The sequence below is a fragment of the Hyla sarda genome, chromosome 10, assembly GCF_029499605.1.
Source record: "Hyla sarda isolate aHylSar1 chromosome 10, aHylSar1.hap1, whole genome shotgun sequence".
Lineage (NCBI taxonomy): Eukaryota > Metazoa > Chordata > Amphibia > Anura > Hylidae > Hyla > Hyla sarda.
The window spans coordinates 5,874,050-5,893,203 of record NC_079198.1 but is presented as its reverse complement, the minus strand read 5'-3'; the positions used below and the strand labels follow the sequence as shown (position 1 = coordinate 5,893,203).

The window sequence follows — 19,154 nt, the reverse complement described above, 5'->3', positions numbered from 1 at the left end:
ACTTCTGCCGTGCAGTGCTGGGGACTTGGGTTCAAATCCCACTAAGGACAACAATAAATAAAGCGTTATTATTATTATTATTATAATAACGTCAGCAGAGAGAACTGTGCTCGTGATGTCATCAGTGTTCCAAAAAGAAAATAATTTCCTCTGTAGTATTCAGCAGCTAATAAGTACAGGAAGGATTAAGATTTTTTAATAGACGTAATTTACAAATATGTTTAATTTTCTGCCACCAGTTGATTTAAAAGAAAAAAGGTTTTCACCGGAGTACCCCTTTAAATAAAAAAATAGGCAATGAGGTCAAAGGGGGTAAAAGCACATCAGGTCCTTTCAGGCCTCCAGAAGAATTAAATAGGAGACACTTCCTAAGGGAAAGGGTCCCCAATAACATTACACCCCACCAGCAAAAACTCTACCAACAGGGAGGCCCTCCGCAACTTTTTTTTTTTTAATCTAAAGTGAACAAAAACCAAGTTCACTTTTCATAAATGCCCCTCGATGTGTTTGGTTCATTCTCAGAAAGAGTGTCTGCTGTTTAATAAGGGTCCAGCATCTCGCCCATATGTATAAGAGTAGATATAGAAGGTTACATATATACAGGCAGTCACGTGGAAAAACCACTAGCAACTAGGTGCTGATATTAGAAACAGGTACCCAACGTGTTTCTACCTCAATAATGCGGCGTCCTCAGGGGTAACCAGAAGATATTAATTGGTACAACATAGATGCTTGCTCAAATGTTACAATAGAGTTATGCAACCAAATCAATAATTATGCGCTAGAAAAGCAGTAATTATGCATAAGAACAACAACGTATCAGGGGTAGCAGCCTTTGATGGCAGGTCTGTAAAGTATCATGACCCCTTCTTAGGATAACGCTTCACCGTCCGTCTCCAGGATCCTGTAAAGAGAAATGCACACAATGTATATACCAATAGTGTATCATGTTCCTGGAGACAAAGTTCATTCTCAGACAAGATAAGTGATCACAGGTGATGGAGCTTGAGCAGTGGCCCTTGGGGCCCGGTCCAGTGCACAGGCAGTGATGGGGACAACTAGGTGTCTAAAAGTACATATGATGCAGGCAGCGGCCCACCCCTACAACTGTACCCTGACTTACACATTCTACCAATGAGTTGTCTAATCAGGGTCTTTTTATGTCACATAAGACCCCACAGTTCTATGACTTGGGGGGGGGGGGGGGCATTAGTAATAGATCTGCTTGCTTGGATCAGATGAGAGGCAGATAGTTGACGCCCCATTGGCCGTAGTCTCTCTGCCCTGTCTATATTCCCTTTACTTTGCTCATTCCCTTTGTCATGTTGTCTTTCAGAGTGACTCTCCCGCTCCTGGATCGCACCGTCCCTGACTACACCAGCTTCAACACAGTGGACGAGTGGCTGGACGCCATCAAAATGGGTCAATACAAGGAGAGTTTTGCCAATGCTGGATTCACGTCCTTCGATGTGGTTTCACAAATGATCATGGAGTAAGTAGTTACAGGGCATTCCGGGGAGAAGGAGGGGGATGTATATCTATAGGACAGTGTTTTCCAAGCAGGGTGCCTCCAGCTGTTGCAAAACTACAACTCCCAGCATGGTGCCTCCAGCAGGGTGCCTCCAGCTGTTGCATGGTGCCTCCAAGCAGGGTACCTCCAGCTGTTGCAAAACTGTAACTCCCAACATGGTGCCTCCAAGCAGGGTGCCAGCATGGTGCATCCAACCAGGGTGCCTCCAGCTGTTGCAAAGCTACAACTCCCAGCATGGTGCCTCCAGCTGTTGCATTGTGCCTCCAAGCAGGGTGCCTCCAGCTGTTGCAAAGCTACAACTCCCAGCATGGTGCCTCCAGCTGTTGCATGGTGCCTCCAAGTAGGGTGCCTACAGCAGTTGCAAAACTACAACTCCCAGCATGCCCGGACAGCCGAAGGCTGTCCGGGCATGCTGGGAGTTGTAGTTTTGCAACAGCTGGAGGCACCCTGGTTGGGAAACACTGCTCTAGGATCTCCATCTAGCACTTATACACATGAAGTCCCTGGTGTCTGATCCCGGCAGCCATGTGTCCTCTATAACAGTACGGTACTACGTGTCCCGCTCTCTGATGAATGCAGCCTCTATATACTCGTAGGATCCAGCCATCCCGACTCCATTGTGCGCACTGAACTAATATTTACTCACTGTCTTGTGAGGGCCGAGCCCTGCAGGCGAATAAACAGGCAGCTAAGCGGGGCCCCCGCCGTATCTTCTATGCATTGTGTGATGAGCATCTCCAGACCTGTCTGATGGAGAATTCCTGCAGGATTAAGGAGACGCCTCCCGGTGTAAAGAGAGAGGCGGCAGCCACAGGTCACCGTCTGACAGGAGATGGATCCTTATGTTTAATGTGAGGGGTTCAGGGACAAGTAGGAGGAGGGGCATAGAAGAATGTCAGTTTAATGGGGGTGGGACTTGTTATGGGCTAATTAGCATAACATGGAGGTATTTATAATTACATGCGCAAACTGCAGTAAATAACTCTGCTACCGCCAAACAGCGGATGACACAGAGGCAGCTTATATTCTGCAAAAAAAAAATTTCCAGGGGATTACCCCTTTAAAGGGGTATTCCGCCCTTAGACAAGATGTCTATTGGTCAGAATACCCCTTTAAAGACATTTGGGACAGGGGAGTTGGTTTAAAGATAGACCTAAGGGTCTGTGTATGGAGGCTGGGTCACCACTAACTATTTTCTGCTGCTCTTTCCAGAGACATCCTACGGGTTGGGGTAACTTTAGCCGGTCACCAGAAGAAAATCCTCAACAGCATTCAGGTGATGCGAGCACAGATGAACCAGATCCAGTCGGTTGAAGTCTGATCAGGACGACAAGTGCTTCCTCATCCTCACACTTCCTAATGTACGTGGGTTCCGAGCCTTTCCCTCTCTCCCAACCCCTCTTGGTACAATGAAGTTTCTCTAACTTGCACCTGGTACGGACTGGACCACTTGTCGTCCCCATGATGGTTCCACCCTGACAGCAGAGCTTCCCTGGGAAGGGTTCGGGATCAGGCTTTGGGGTGATCGGAAGAATATTTTTTTGGGAATATCAAGACCTGAATTTGTACAAATAATAATAATAATTGACAATAAGACATGAAAAGGGCTTGAAGAATTCAGCTCAATTTTGTTAATCAGCGGACGGGATGAGGACGCAGGGCAACGGTGCTGATCAAGAGGTGCGGCCCATGGACAACCTCAAGCCACTCGTCCGGGGAAGCACCTGAGAGACATGAAGAATTTATTTCCATTAAATGGACCTGCTCCATCTACACATATAAAACTCTTCATCTTGAAGATGTTACAAGAATTACCTAAAAAAAAAAAAAAAACGGCTTTTTCCGTGGAAAGAAAGATGCCGCTGAGACTTGTAGTGTTTGTAATAAAGGGCGACTCCTTTCTGCCGATCCTGATACAGTTTTGTGAGTTCTACATTTTTTGCAATTCCCCCCCCACATCCCGAGCGCACCTCGAGTGACAATTGATCCATATCATGTGCACAAACCTCAGTGATGACGTCATCACTATACGCCAACCCCACTCCTCTTTCTCAGAAGATTTTTCCCTTTATTAGACTTAAGGACAAAACTTTGAAGTGTATAAAAAAAAAAAAAATGAAGAAAAAAAAAAAAACACGCTTTGTCGTCAATGTTGTCGTCGTTCGGAAATCTGTTTCTTTGTTTACAAAAATTTGACTTTTTTTTACATTGTTTTTTTTTTTTGGATATCGGTACTCAGAAAGATAACAATTGCTTAAAAAAGAACTTGAAAAAAAAAACACAAAAAAAAAAAACTTGGACAATGACCCTGTGCACATCAATCGTCTCACTTGTGATTGCCTGATGGACTGAATATGGCCGCCCTCACGGAGCGCTTCATTACCTGCATTGTTCACCTCGCGTGTGGCTTATTATATAAGCTTGTCAGATGTGCAGTGGCCGGTGAGGAACTGTAGACTAAATCAACCCCATGGGTACGAGTGTAGCACAGCCAATGCCTTCAGCTTAGTCTAGGGTTGGTTCTTTGGTGTCCTCTGATCTCAGGTCACCTTCCTCTGCAGGACGTTCCTCACCACAGTCTAGAACCTTTCTATGTTAACTGGTTGCGTTTATGTCAGTCTGTGCAGAGGGTCGTGGCGGGGCATGCAGCAAGTATTCAATGCTTCCCTACTACTAGGGTGAGGGTCCCACTCATCTGCAGAGACGGGAGGGCTGAACCATGAGACCGAGCGCCACCATTCTTAGCCCCATTGCACCGGTTACTACGGCAGCATTACTCCAGACCATCCTTCATTACTATAGAACTACCCGTAGCTGGTGACAATCACGTTCTCCCTCTGTAGACGCCTAGAATAGATGGGCTCTGGTGTTTGTGTCATATGTGTGTTGTCCTTGAGTAGGACGCATGATCTTCCTTTCAGTCAGACGCGTGTGTCCTGCAGGGGCCAGATGAGTTCCATGTTTCCACATCCTTGCACCTCATCCATTACAGGGCACCAGTCAGAAGGTGAGCACGGTCCCCCATACGGTTCTAGAGCAAAGCAATGGGTGCAGCACTTTGTATTCATCTTTCCCTCCCCACATGGACAGCTATAGGGCCTACACCAACCAGTGTCCTCCAGGGAGTCGTGGTTATGATAATGCAGACGACTCTGTCCCAATCTTTTGATACCTAGCGCTGACCACCGTATGGACCGTGTCTGGAGTAGGGGCTTCCATAGTTGTAGGCTATCTTGAGTTTCTTATTTCGGTGACAGGGATATTGGCAGTGGTTCTTTGTTTGGGGGGTGCAGACTGGTATGACTCCGCCATCACCGCCTGCCTATGGTAAAACATGTCCAAACAAATGTCATTCATTATGACGTGTTTGAGGCCGATGTAATGCTTCACATCTGTTCCTGAATCTCCTCCAGGGATGAGGTGGGGGGCTGGGCTGTGTGCTGCGTTCCATGAGCTTCCATTGTGTGATATATTCTGTAGCCAGGATGAAGCAGAGCAGGGAGGAATGGCGCACGTGTTTCTGCCTATTTATCTTGTGTGCTGTGCAGGAGAACGCGCGTGTCAGGGAATAAACCGTCAGCTCACCGGGCCTGGTCCGTAGCCGGGCTGCCGCCTGTAGTGCCATGATTTCTTCCAGTCGGAGCTCAGTGTTTGTAGTGACTGTTTACAGAGACTCGTGTGAGCGGCCGGAGTCATCCATGTCTGGTCTGAGACCTGGGGGGGGGGGGGGGGGGGGGGGGGGGGGGCAAAAGGTCCGACATCAAGAATCTCACCAGCATATAAGAAGCAGAGGTGTAAGTGGGGGCTGGGTGCAGGAACTTGTAGGTCTCAGTAGGGTGTTACGTGGTCTAATGAAAAATACCAACACTGTGAGTCCTGTCCAGCCGCTCCTTCCCAGAAAATCAGCGCAATGACGCGAGCACCGCGCAAACCACTGAGCAACTTCTTGTCAATAGCTGAAATAAATACTTTGTTTATAAAAAGTGTGTGTTGTGTGACTGCCTTACCATCACGCATATATCTTCTCACCTCACAGGCTTGCCGACCATCCGTAAAGTTGTTTTTTTTATGCTGCGGCACTTACCTTTGCACATTGCCATTATTATAGGGGTGTTTATTTCAGTATACAGGCATATACATACGTACATGTTGGAGTCAACATTCTTGGCACCTCAGGATATTAAGTACACCATTTAAAATACAATGGGAGATTAGCTCTGTAGAAACAGTCAATTAGCGGCAAGATATCAGTCAGGGACAGGAAAGTAACGTTTAATCGGGGCTTCTCCTGTTTTATTTTTCCTTGTCTATACAGGCGGCTTCTACCAGCCACATAACGCAATGGTCAACAACATACAGGTCATAATGTCCTGTTTGAGGCTGCGAGCCTCTGGAGTTAAACTCCTCAGACGTTTCTTACAGCCTCTCTTGCAGACTGACGCTTACTTAATTTTAAAACCCAGTGACAAGCTGTTTTCAGCACCTGTGCTGATCTGTCCGAGTCTGAAAACCTAGAGTGGCCCAGGAATGGGCATGAAAGTCCCCCTACCACGCCAGCCTTTCATCTCTTAAAAATCCAGACCAGATAACAGGACTTACCTTAGTTCATAGCAAGCCAAGTCTCGCCAAGGATTTAAAGGGTTACTCCGTTCCTAGACATCTTATCCCCTATCCAAAGGATAGGGGATAAGATATCTGATCGCGGGGGGGGGCACCGCTGGGGATCCCCGCGATCTCCCTGCTGCACCCGGCGTTCGTTTAGAGCGTTGGAGGCTCGTGATGTCACGGTTATGCCCCCTCAATGCAAGTCAATGGGAGGGGGCGTGACAGATGTCACGCCCCCTCCCATTGACTTGCATTGAGGGGGCATGGCCGTGACATCACGAGCAAGGCGTGGCCGTGACGTCACGAGCCTCCACCCCGCATCGCCATTCATCCGGCACGGAGAGAAGTTCGCTCCGTGCAATGGATGTCTGGGGTCTGCAGCCGAGATTGTGAGGGCCCCCAGCGCCGGGACCCCCACAATTCAGACATCTTAGGATAGGGGATAAGATGTCTGGGGGCAGAGTACCCCTTAACAATTTCTAGATGATTTCCCATCCTTACACAGATTTCCCTGAATGTATAGGCTTCCTGAAACCCGGTTGTTCACATACAACAGGCGCCTAGAGAAAATATGGTGATCCCTGACGACCAGTTCTGTCACTGGTTTACAATATGTGTGTGTGTATATATATATATATATATATATATATATATATATATATATAGTCATGAAGATAAAGGGGTAAAGCCCAATGGAAAAAACATGGTAGGAGAAAAGAAGACAAAAAAGAAAATTTCAGGACGCTATGAATGGCCCCTTTGTGCAGCGTGAAACAAAGGACAAAATGAGACTATCCTGGGATGAATTAGACTCGCCAGGCAAAAGCTTTGAGGCGTATGAGGGCTAGTTTTTTTGTCCCTGTACCTTGTTCTCTATGGCGAAATTTGTCCGAGCAGACCGAAAATGCTATCACCAAGCACAAGCCGCCTAAAGGTCACAAGACCTCAACATATTGGCTTCATTGTCAAGAACAATCCAGGACGAGGTAAAAAACAGGAGAACTGATGTTAGAACCCTATGAAAGTTTGGTCAAAATGTGGCAAAAAAACAAAACATCATATGTGGAACTTCAGACTTAGGGTGGGTTCACACTACGTTTTGTCCCATACGGGAGCGCATACGGCAGGGGGGAGCTAAAACCTCGCACTCCCGTATGTTACCGTATGCGCTCCCGTATGTCATTCATTTCAATGAGCCGACCGGAGTGAAACGTTCGGTCCGGTCGGCTCATTTTTGCGCCGTATGCGCTTTTACAACCGGACCTAAAACCGTGGTTTACCACAGTTTTAGGTCCGGTTGTAAAAGCGCATACGGCGCAAAAATGAGCCGACCGGACCGAACGTTTCACTCCGGTCGGCTCATTGAAATGAATGACATACGGGAGCGCATACGGTCACATACGGGAGCGCGAGCTTTTAGCTCCCCCCTGCCGTATGCGCTCCCGTATGGGACAAAACGTAGTGTGAACCCAGCCTTAGTTGGAGACATCTGGAGTGATTGTTTCAACCTTCACCCATACAGCCATTTTGTTTTTGTGTGGTATATGGTTAACCCCTTAAGGACTCCGCTGCTCAGTGTTTGGAACAAAATGTTCCGATTTCTTATCGCTGGGAGCTTGTGACGTCATAGCCTCGCCCCTCATGATGTCACACCCTGACCCCTCAATGCAAGTCAATGGGAGGGGGCGTGACGGCTGTCACGCCCCCTCCCATAGACTTGCATTGAGGGGACGGGGCTATGACGTCACGAGCTCCTGGTGCCGGCTCTAAGCATTCGGAACCTTTTGTTCCAAACACTGAGCAGTGGAGTACCCCTTTACTCAGTGTTGTTTTGCTAAGCACTTCTTAGCAGCGCCGTACATTTAAGGTGCATGTCCTTAAGGGGTTAAAGGGGTACTCCTGGGGAACTAAACCCATAGCCCATCCTTTCCCTCTCACCAACCTATGTATTTGTCTAAATATAATTCATTAGCTATATAGAGCTGTCACTTACAGGCAGAAAAATACACCTTGTCTTGGTGTAAACCCCTCACTGAGACTAGCCCCCACCCTACAGGACAACACCACCTGATTTCTGTTTGGTCTAGACCTCTGGCTGTACAGACACACCTCCCCCTCCCTGTGTGAGAGCTTGTGAGCTGTGAGAGAAGTGAAGATTCTCATTCACAGCTGAGCACATAGCTGCTGTTTTTCTGCTGAATATCTAATCACTGACTTCTGCTATTCAGAGCACAGCATGATTTATTGCTGGAGGAAGGATAGTCTGAAAGAAAAGGCATGTGCAGTGTGAACATGCACACAGATAGTGAAAGCAGTTGGCTGGCAGCCATAACACAGAGATGCACTGAATTCTGGGAGTTGTAGTTCTAAGTATTTAGGAGACATCAGGGGCCAAAGGAACTGCCAAAACCACATGAATAACTACAGGGGACACAGAACAGGTATTGTGGTGGCTTTGGGGCATTTTTTATTTTCTCAACTTCCCTGAAGTACCCCTTTAAGTCCAAGAAGGACCTCACTGCTTAAAGGGGAATGTGTCACCATTTAATTTTTTTTTAATAAATAAAATTATTCTATCCAGATAAAGCATTTCATTTCTGTATTTAGTTTTAGGACAACGTAGATTTAATGTTATTTTATAATGAAGTGTGTACTGGGGGCTGCCATTACTGTAGCCTCTTTGTGGTGTGTCACTTCACAACACCTACACAGTTGCTTTATGACAGGCACAGGGCATAAGAAAGTTAAAGGGGTACTCCGGCCCTAATACATTTTATCCGCTTGGGACCCCCTGAAATCTGTCATTCAGGACCAACTTTTGCGAGCTCTCCGCAGCGCTGGAGGCTCAGAGTGTGACGACCACGGGGCCAAACGCCACCCCTTGGGACATTACGCCCGCCCCCTCAATGCAAGTCTATGGCGTCACGAGCCTCCTGCGCTGCACCCAATGCTCTAAATTAACGCTGGGTGCAGCGGGGAGCTCGCGGGGGTCCCCAGCAGTAGGACCCCTGTGATCAGACATCTTATCCCCTATCCTTTGGAGTACCTTTTATGGAACATACAAAGCTCTGCTAGATCACTGCACTCAGGGACAGTGACTCTGATCATGCTTTCATCCATGGCGGTGTAGCTTTAGAGGGTACGGATGAAACAGCTTGGGTGAAGCTATACTAAGTGAAGCGGGAACCTGGGTGTAGCTGTAGGGATAAAAAGGGAGCAGTCAGGGTGTAGCGATAGGGGGTCACATGATGAAATTGTTTAAAAAGTCCCCATCATTGGATGAACACAAAGCATTATCAGGGTCACTGTTCCTGAGTGCAGTGATCTAGCAGAGCTTTGTATGTTTCTTAAAGGGGTACTCCGCTATCCAAAGGATAGGGGATAAGATGTCTGATCGGTGGGGGTCCTGCTGCTGGGGACCCCCGCGATCTTCCTGCTGCACCCGGCATTCATTTAGAGCGTCGGGTGAAGCGCTTGAGGCTCATGACGTCATGTCCTGCTCGTGCCGTTATGGCCACGCCCCCTCAATGCAAGTCTATGGGAGGGAGCGTGACAGCCATCACGCCCCCTCCCAAAGACTTGTATTGAGGGGGCATGGCCATGACATCACGAGCGGGGCGAGGCCGTGACTTCATGAGCCTCCGCCTCGCATCGCCAGTCATCCGACACGGAGAGAAGTTTGCTCAGTGCATCGGATGTCTGGGGTGCAGCAGCCGAGATCGCAGGGGTCCCCTGCGATCTCTGTGCAGCAGCCAGCATTTGTTCAGAATGCTGGGTGCAGGCGGCGGGGGTCGCGACGTCCCAGGCAGGCCCTGCTCATGACGTTACGGCCATACCCCTTCAATGCAAGTCTATTGGATCTCCGATTGTTTAGAGCGTCGGGTGCAGTGGCGGAGGCTCGTGACGACACGGCCGCGCTCCCTCAATGCAAGTCTATGGGAGGGGGCGTGACAGACGAAGTCACGAGCCTCCACCACTGCACCCAACGCTCTAAACAAACGGAGATCACAGGGGTCCCCAGCAGCAGGACCCCCACGATCAGACATCTTATTCCCTATCCTTTGTATAGGGGATAAGATCTCTAGGGACGGAGTACCCCTTTAAGTAGAGATCATCAAAAATGGCAAGCAGCCATGAATGAAATCTGCGATGGGGGAAAGCTGCACAGGGGAAACCATCAGAAGGAGAGTCTGTGATCCAAGGAGACCAGAACGACCTTCATGCTACTTATTCCGTAAGTGTCACATTCCTTGATTCCGGTTTCTGAGCTATATGTTAGTATGCTATTTCCTGCCTTGTTTGTATTTATATATATATATATATATCTGTTTGTTGGTTATTGTATTCCCATTATGTTCCTGACTTGTTTCCCGACTTTGTATAGTTCTGTTTGTTTTGTTGACTTCGACACCAATGCATTTTAGCGCAAGGAAGGGACCGACTCCAAGTTGTCGATCCGTCATATAGAGCGGATGGGCAAGTGGCTTATAGGGACAGCTTTAGGGCTCCCTTCTCTCTGCACTAAAGCTGTCCCTATAAACCACTTGCCCTTCCGCTCTATATGATTAACAACTTGGAGCCGGTCCCTTCCTTGTGCTAAAGTGCATTGGTGTCGAAGTCAACACAACAAACAAGCCCCATCCCTCATGATGTCACGCGCAGCCCCCTCAATGCAATGGGAGGGGGCGTGACATCCCATAGACTTGCATTGAGGGGGCGGGGTGTGATGGCATGAGGGGCGGGGCTATGATATCACGAGCTCCCGGCTCCAGCTTTCAGAACAGTTTGTTCCAAACGCAGAGCAGCGGAGTACCCCTTAAATGTTCTGATATATTGCCTGACGTCTCGCTCTGGTTTGTATATTGTTCACAACACTTTCTTAATTTTTTCCTTTTTGTGCCCCACAGGCAATCCAATGTGTCCCTCTTCCTCCCCATGTTCTTGGATGTTTGGGTTGCGTGTTTCTTCAATGTCTTCTCATAGGACAATCAACTGGCTCCAGAAAATTAAACAGATTTGTAAATTACTTCTATTAAATAATCTCCATCCTTCCAGTACTTATCAGCTGCTGTATGCTCCAGAGGAAGTTGTGTATCTCTTTTCTGTCTGACCACAGTGTTCTCTGCTGTCCAGAGTAGGAGCAAATCCCCATAGCAAACCTCTCCTGCTCTGGACAGTTCCTGACATGGACAGAGGTGTCAGCAGAGAGCACTGTGGTCAGACTGGAAAAATCAACTCAACTTCCTGTGGAGCATACAGCAGCTGATAAGTACTGGAAGAATTAAGATATTTAAATAGAAGTAATTTACAAATCGGTTTAACTTTCTAGCACCAGTTGATTTAAAAAAAATTAAAAAGTAAAACGTCCGTTTTTCCCATTTTACCCCCCCCCCCCCAAAAAGCGTAAAAAAATTATTAATACACATATTTGGTATCGCCACATGCGTAAAAGTCTGAACTACTAAAATATATTGTTAATTATCCCGTACGGTGAACGGCGTAAACGTAAAGAAAAAAAAATTGCTGCTTTTTTGTCACATTTTGTTCCCAAAAATTTTTATAAAAAATGAATAAAAAGTCAAACCTTAGCAAAAGTGGTACTGATAAAAACTACAGATCATGGCGCAAAAAATGAGCCCTCGTACCGCCCCATATACGGAAAAATGAGAAAGTGATAGGTGGTCAAAATAGGGCAATATCAGACATACTAATTTTGTTAAAATGGTTTGAGATTTTTTTTAAGCGATACAATTATAGAAAAGCATATAACATGGGGATCATTTTAATCGTATTGACCCACAGAATAAAGAAAACATTTCATTTTTACCGGAAAGTGTACAGCGTGAAAACTAAAACCTTCCAAAATTTGCTAAATTGCAGTTTTCTTTTCAATTTTCCAACATAAATAATATTTGTTTGGTTGCGCCGTACATTTTATGGTAAAATAAGTGATGTCATTACAAAGTACAATTGGTGACGCAAAAAACAAGCCCTTATATGGGTCTGTGGATGGAAATATAAGAGAGTTATGGTTTTTAGAAGGCGAGGAGGAAAAAACGAAAATGCAAAAATAAAATTGGTCTGGTCCTTAAGGGGTTAAATAAAAGATGCGAGGCAGATGTCTGGTCACTCCCCGATTCGGGAAAAGTTGGGCTCCCTTCATAGTCGCAGGTCTTGGCTGGTCCGAGTACTATACGTTGTCTGTTGAGCCAATGTTTTGTGCCTGGGACAGCTGGGTGACCTGCAGATGTTTCCAGATATCATTATGACTTGTGGAATGAGGCAGCTTAAAGCTGATGTCATGGGTCCTGGTGGTCGGCGCATGGATTAACGCATAGATCTCACATGCATCAGATTTCATGAAGCCTTTCGGCAGATTGGTCCCTATAAACGATGGGGTCATCTTCCTCTTAATCCGTACGGCATTCCTTCTCTGGTTTGTGGACTGGGTGACATTAGAAAACAGTCTCTAGGTCAGTGTTTCCCGTGTGCCTCCAGCTGTAGCCATTACGCTGTCCGGCCATGCTGGATGTTGTAGTTTTGCAACAGCTTTAAAGGGGTACTCCGCCCCTAGACATCTTCTCCCCTAGCCAAAGGATAGGGGATAAGATGTCAGATCACTGGGGTCCCGTAGCTGGGCGGCCCTACTCATGACGTTACGGCCATACCCCCTCAATGCAAGTCTATGGGAGGGGGCGTGACGGACGTCACGCCCCCTCCCATAGACTTGCATTGAGGGGGCGTGGCCGTGACCTCACGAGTCTCTGACGCTGAACCCAACACTCTAAACGAACGATGGGTTCAGCACGGGGGTCCCCAGCGGCGGGACCCCTGCGATCAGACATCTTATCCCATATTCTTTGGATAGAGAATAAGATGTCTAGTGGCGGTGTACCCCTTTAGGATGAACCTCCTGAATCAAGATGAAGGCCGAGCTCCAGACCAGGGGCTTTCCCTCACCTCCTCCTGGAGTAGATGTTATGCCCCCTCCCTAGGGGAATCTTAGGAGCGCACAACCTTTCCTCACGGCGACTCACTCCAGTCTGAGACATTTTTGAAGCCCCGCCCCCTGTATGACATCACCAATATAATGGCGCTGTGATCACAGCCCCACCCCCTTTATGACATGCTTAAAGGGGTACTCTGCCTCTAAGTATCTTATAAGATGTCTGATCGCAGTGGTCCCGCCGCTGGGGATCTCCCTGCTTCACCCGGTGTTCGTTTAGAGCACGGAGTCCCATGACCTCAGCCAGGCCCCCTCAATGCAAGTCTATGGAAGGGGGCGTAGTCACGCCCCCTTCCATAGACTTGCATTGAGGGGGTGGGGCGTGACTATGGCATCACGAGCCTCCACCTTGCATCACCAGTCATCCGGCACAGAGCGAAGTTCTCTCAGTGCACCGGATGTCTGGGGTGCCGCAGCCGAGATCACGAGGGTTCCCAGTGGCGGGCCCCCCGCGATCTGACATCTTATGATGTCTAGGGGTGGAGTACCCCTTTAATATAATGGTTTCCCCCTTACGATTATACCAGCAGACCTTCATGTCCATTCTGCACAACCCAGCCCTATAACGATGGCCACTTTGCTATCTTCTACGACCCCCTTCTTGTTCCTGTATGACCGCGGTGGCATCACCCATCATCTCCCCCCCCACCACGTGACCAGTGTTGTCTTCTCATTACTGACCCAGTTTGGGGAATGTGAGAGGTTCTGTGCAGGTGGCTGGGGTGTTGGAGGGTCCCAGGCAGGGTCACTGTTCTTAATGAAGGGCCTCATTGTTTACGGCTGAGTCCCTCATTAACCTCACTCTGCTTTGACGGCCCCTTCACACCAACTGCGCTAATAATACCCGGGCCGATCACAACCTATCAGTCCTGTCAGGCAGAAAGAGCCGACCATTGGGGACGGGAACAGATGACCCCACGTGATGCCACGTATGACACCGGGGGTCAGCGAGAGACGACTTTGTATCACACTGTTGGAACGTGTTCACTCCTCGCCCCCTACACCCCTTTTTAGAGGCAAATTTCGGATTATTTATGCACGGCCGCCGCCGATGGGCTGACGGTTATTCTATGTGATGTTTTTCCGTATGTCCCTTTTTGTAAGAAGAATGTGAGAAAGGGCGCTGAACTCTGGGTGACTCTCTTGTATAACAATACAGGCGGGGGGGAGGGAAAAATTACAAATCTGGACCGATTTTTATTTTCTCGTAATTTCATCTGGGTTCAAAAGTTCAACATGCGTCAAACTGCAGAGCGCCGCGGGAGTTGGGGGCGGGGATCTGCCATATCTAGCGAGTAGCTTTTCAATCTAGAGCCCCGAGATTCAGTAATTCAGTGAAAGCGCCAGGAATTAGTGCGACAGAGGAGCGCTGGCGGAGGAGAAGAGCGCGGTATGGGGGAGGGGGCAGGCTTGGTGCTTCTAGGTTACATGGATGTAAGTGGGAGGCCTCAAGCGCTATGATGACCGCCACATAACCCTTATCCTAAAAAGACTCCAATAGGCACCGATGCGGCTTCCATTGTTGGGCGGTTTGGGCTGCCTGTGCTCAACCTACACATGTCATGTCTAGACAGTAAGGACCCAAAACCGCGGTCACGTGTAGGTGGTGAATCCCGAAGAAGAAGGGACAACAATGGGTCCCCCTTAGGCGCTGGTCTATCCCGCACCCTCATCTTCCGCTCCATAGACATTGGCCCAAAGCTCCCGGTTACGATGACAATCTACATGACAATGTCCTGTCAAAACCAAAGAAATGTTATCGTACCGACATGGAGGACAGACGGGGCTCAAGTCCTGCAGGAATGGGTGGGAACTGAGTCCCTGCACTTTTTCCACGGCAGGACCTTGTTACTATGAGCAGGAGTCTTACAGGAGCAGTCCTTGGGTGAGTTCCCACGCTTTTCTTTTGACCCCTGAGCACCGATGACATCATCATTGAGCTGGTGGTAGCAGACAGTAATAACCGTAACAGTATATGGTAATAACAGTGGGAGTAACCGTAAATTTGCATATGTTTTTTTCCCACAACCTGCAAGGGCCTAGAAACTCCCGGCATGAACATGGGTACTTAGAACAACCAAAACAATTTAATAAAGGGGGGGGGGGGGGGGAGGTGCCATAAAACATAACTTATATTAGGTTATTAATAAAAGCAACACCATTCCAAAGTAATCCTGCTCTAACAAACCAGAACCAAAATCAAAATAATGGTCTAAGAACCACAAGAGGTCTGCCGTTACCACAGTTCGTTGTGGATTTATAATAAACTGCCGTACACCAATCTGTATTTCCGTGAATACCACAATTAAGGTGGTTTTAGATAGATATACTCAGCTGCTGTAAATAACTAAAGCTCCCAACGTGTTTCTACCATGATGCTATGGTGTCATCAGGGGAAAAGGAAAAGCTGCTAAGTAATTTTACAGCCACATTCTACTCGCAGTCCCAACTCCTTTCCAGGAGTACCTAGAAAGAAAAATAGAATGCCCCCATCAATCCAGAGTTCGATCGGTACCGACAGGTACCGATCGCACTCTGGTTTGATGGGGGCATTCTATTTTTCTTTCTAGGTACTCCTGGAACTGAGTTGGGACTGTGAGTACAGGTCCTATATGCAGATTGGTTGATTTCTGTGAATACCACAATTAAGGTGGTTTTAGATAGATATACTCAGCTGCTGTAAATAACTAAAGCTCCCAACGTGTTTCTACCATGATGCTATGGTGTCATCAGGGGAAAAGGGAAAGCTGCTAAGTAAACAGCCACAAAACTAAGTAATTCTACAGCCACATTCTACTCACAGTCCCAACTTAGTACCAGGAGTACCTAGAAAGAAAAATAGAATGCCCCCATCAAACCAGAGTTCGATCCGTACCAACAGGTACCGATCGAACTCTGGATTGATGGGGGCATTCTATTTTTCTTTCTAGGTACTCCTGGTACTGAGTTGGGACTGTGAGTACAGGTCCTATATGCAGATTGCTTGATTTATGGGACATATCTGTAATGTACTCCTATGTGTTTCTCTTTTCCCTTCTTTTACAAATTCATCATGAGTGGCCATACCGGGGTCCCTTCTGCTTTATGGCACACCTATATATATGTAGAGCACTATGTATCCGGTGCTCCTCATTGATATATTTCTATAAGTGTTCTGATATCGGTCCACAGTTTGGCTGTAGAATTACTTAGTCTTGTGGCTATCTACTTGGCTGCTTTTTCTTTTCCCCTGATGACACCATAGAATCATGGTAGAAACGCGTTGGGAGCTTTAGTTATGTACAGCAGCTGAGTATATCTATCTAAACCCACCTTAATTGTGGTATTCACAGAAATCAACCAATCTGCATATAGGACCTGTACTCACAGTCCCAACTGAGTTCCAGGAGTACCTAGGAAGAATAATAGAATGCCCCCATCAATCCAGAGTTCAATTGGTACCTGTTGGTACCGATCGAACTCTGGATTGATGGGGGCATTCTATTTTTCTTTCTAGGTACTCCTAGAACTGAGTTGGGACTGTGAGTAGAATGTGGCTGTAGAATTACTTAGTTTTGTGGCTGTCTACTTAGCAACTTTTTCTGTTCCCTGTGACATCACAGGATACACATATATGGGGGAAATATTGTCCTATTCTGACCCCTATAACTTCTATTTCTCCTTATATGGGCCTGTATGAGGGTCATTTCTTAGACCACTGAGGACCACACTGCTGACCACTGAGGACCACACTGCTGACCACTGAGGACCACACTGCTAACCACTGAGGACCATACTGCTGACCACTGAGGACCACACTGCTGACCACTGAGGACCACACTGCTGACCACTGAGGACCACACTGCTGACCACTGAGGACCATACTGCTGACCACTGAGGACCACACTGCTGACCACTGAGGACCACACTGCTGACCACTGAGGACCATACTGCTGACCACTGAGGACCATACTGCTGACCACTGAGGACTATACTGCTGACCACTGAGGACCATACTGCTGACCACTGAGGACCACACTGCTGACCACTGAGGACTATACTGCTGACCACTGAGGACCACACTGCTAACCACTGAGGACCATACTGCTGACCACTGAGGACTATTCTGCTGACCACTGAGGACCACACTGCTAACCACTGAGGACCATACTGCTGACCACTGAGGACCACACTGCTGACCACTGAGGACTATACTGCTGACCACTGAGGACCACACTGCTAACCACTGAGGACCATACTGCTGACCACTGAGGACCACACTGCTGACCACTGAGGACCACACTGCTGACCACTGAGGACCATACTGCTGACCACTGAGGACCACACTGCTGATCACTGAGGACCATACTGCTGACCACTGAGGACCACACTGCTGATCACTGAGGACCATACTGCTGACCACTGAGGACCACACTGCTGACCACTGAGGACCATACTGCTGACCACTGAGGACCATACTGCTGACCACTGAGGACCACACTGCTGACCACTGAGGACAATACTGCTGACCACTGAGGACAATAATGCTGACCACTGAGGACCACACTGCTGACCACTGAGGACAATACTGCTGACCACTGAGGACAATACTGCTGACCACTGAGGACCATACTGCTGACCACTGAGGACAATGCTGATCACTGAGGACCACACTGCTGATCACTGAGGACCATACTGCTGACCACTGAGGACAATACTGCTGACCACTGAGGACCACACTGCTAACCACTGAGGACCATACTGCTGACCACTGAGGACCATACTGCTGACCACTGAGGACAATACTGCTGACCACTGAGGACCATACTGCTGACCACTGAGGACCATACTACTGACCACTGAGGACCACACTGCCGACCACTGAGGAGCATACTACTGACCACTGAGGACAATACTGCTGACCACTGAGGACCACACCGCTGACCACTGAGGACCACACTGCTGACCACTGAGGACCACACTGCTGACCACTGAGGACCACACTGCTGATCACTGAGGACCATACTGCTGACCACTGAGGACCACACTGCTGACCACTGAGGACCACACTGCTGACCACTGAGGACCATACTGCTGACCAGAGACCAGTGTTTTTCTACCAGGGTGCCTCCAGCTGTTGCAAAACAACTCCCAGCATGCCCAGACAGCCAAAGGCATCAAATGTGAGGTGTGTGACAACCCTGATGGTGCCTATGACAGTGCCTATAAAACCTAGCATCAGTGTTTCCCAACCAGGGTGCCTCCAGCTGTTGCAAAACTACAACTCCCAGCATGCCCGGACAGCCAATGGCAACAGCTGGAGGCACCCTGGTTGGGAAACACTGGCCTAGATCATTTTGGGATCCTCCACTATGTAAAGAGTGTCTACAGCTCCAATGGAGCATTTGCCACTGAGAACAACCGATCAACCGTGTGTGACATACTTCGCTACAGGGTCATATTAGGTCCTACAGCCCCCTGGGACTGTCTTTGATATTTGGGGACCTACCTCCACTTGCTTTTAATATTCAGCTTTGTTGGAAGAAGGAACAATTCATAAAGACACAATAATAGACATGAGGGGCTCAGATGTATTGGCTGTGAGCGTAAAGGGTTAATCTCAGTCCGTATTTATGAGTTAATTACCTCCCAGCCATACGGGGACTGGCGTGACCTGTGAATCTGGATGTATATTAGACTTTAATGAGTCTGGGCTCAGTCAGCCATGCAGAATCCTGTCAGCGATCATGTACCATACAGCGCACATATTACCACTTGCTGATTACAGACTTTTATTACGGCTCAGGATGATCCCCCCTCGACCCTTCACCATCAGCGCCAATCCTGACAAGAAGAATAGAGCGGTAAAAGTCTCTCCTCCAAAAAAAATATTCACGAAAATCTAGAGGACCAAAAAGTTAGAGGCACTTGCTCAAAGTTCCGATAGGATCCAAAGCATCAAGGACTTGTCTGCCTCCTCCAGAGGATCCACACTGATCATGAAAGGTAAATCAAGACTTCCCTTTTGCACAA

At 47.9% G+C, this 19,154-nt stretch overlaps 1 protein-coding gene across 5 annotated transcripts in view; it reads left to right on the top strand.

Moving 5' to 3' along the window:
- The window catches only part of EPHB2 (EPH receptor B2), a 119,133-nt gene extending 113,870 nt beyond the window's left edge, over positions 1–5,263 (top strand). For all 5 annotated transcript variants that reach the window (XM_056544771.1, XM_056544769.1, XM_056544770.1 and 2 more), the window contains exons 15-16: positions 1,337–1,492; positions 2,744–5,263. In XM_056544771.1, coding sequence (XP_056400746.1) covers positions 1,337–1,492; positions 2,744–2,852 — 265 coding nt within the window. In that variant the 3' untranslated portion in view covers positions 2,853–5,263. The remainder of the gene's footprint in view (positions 1–1,336; positions 1,493–2,743) is intronic.
- The last annotated feature ends 13,891 nt before the right edge of the window (positions 5,264–19,154 follow it).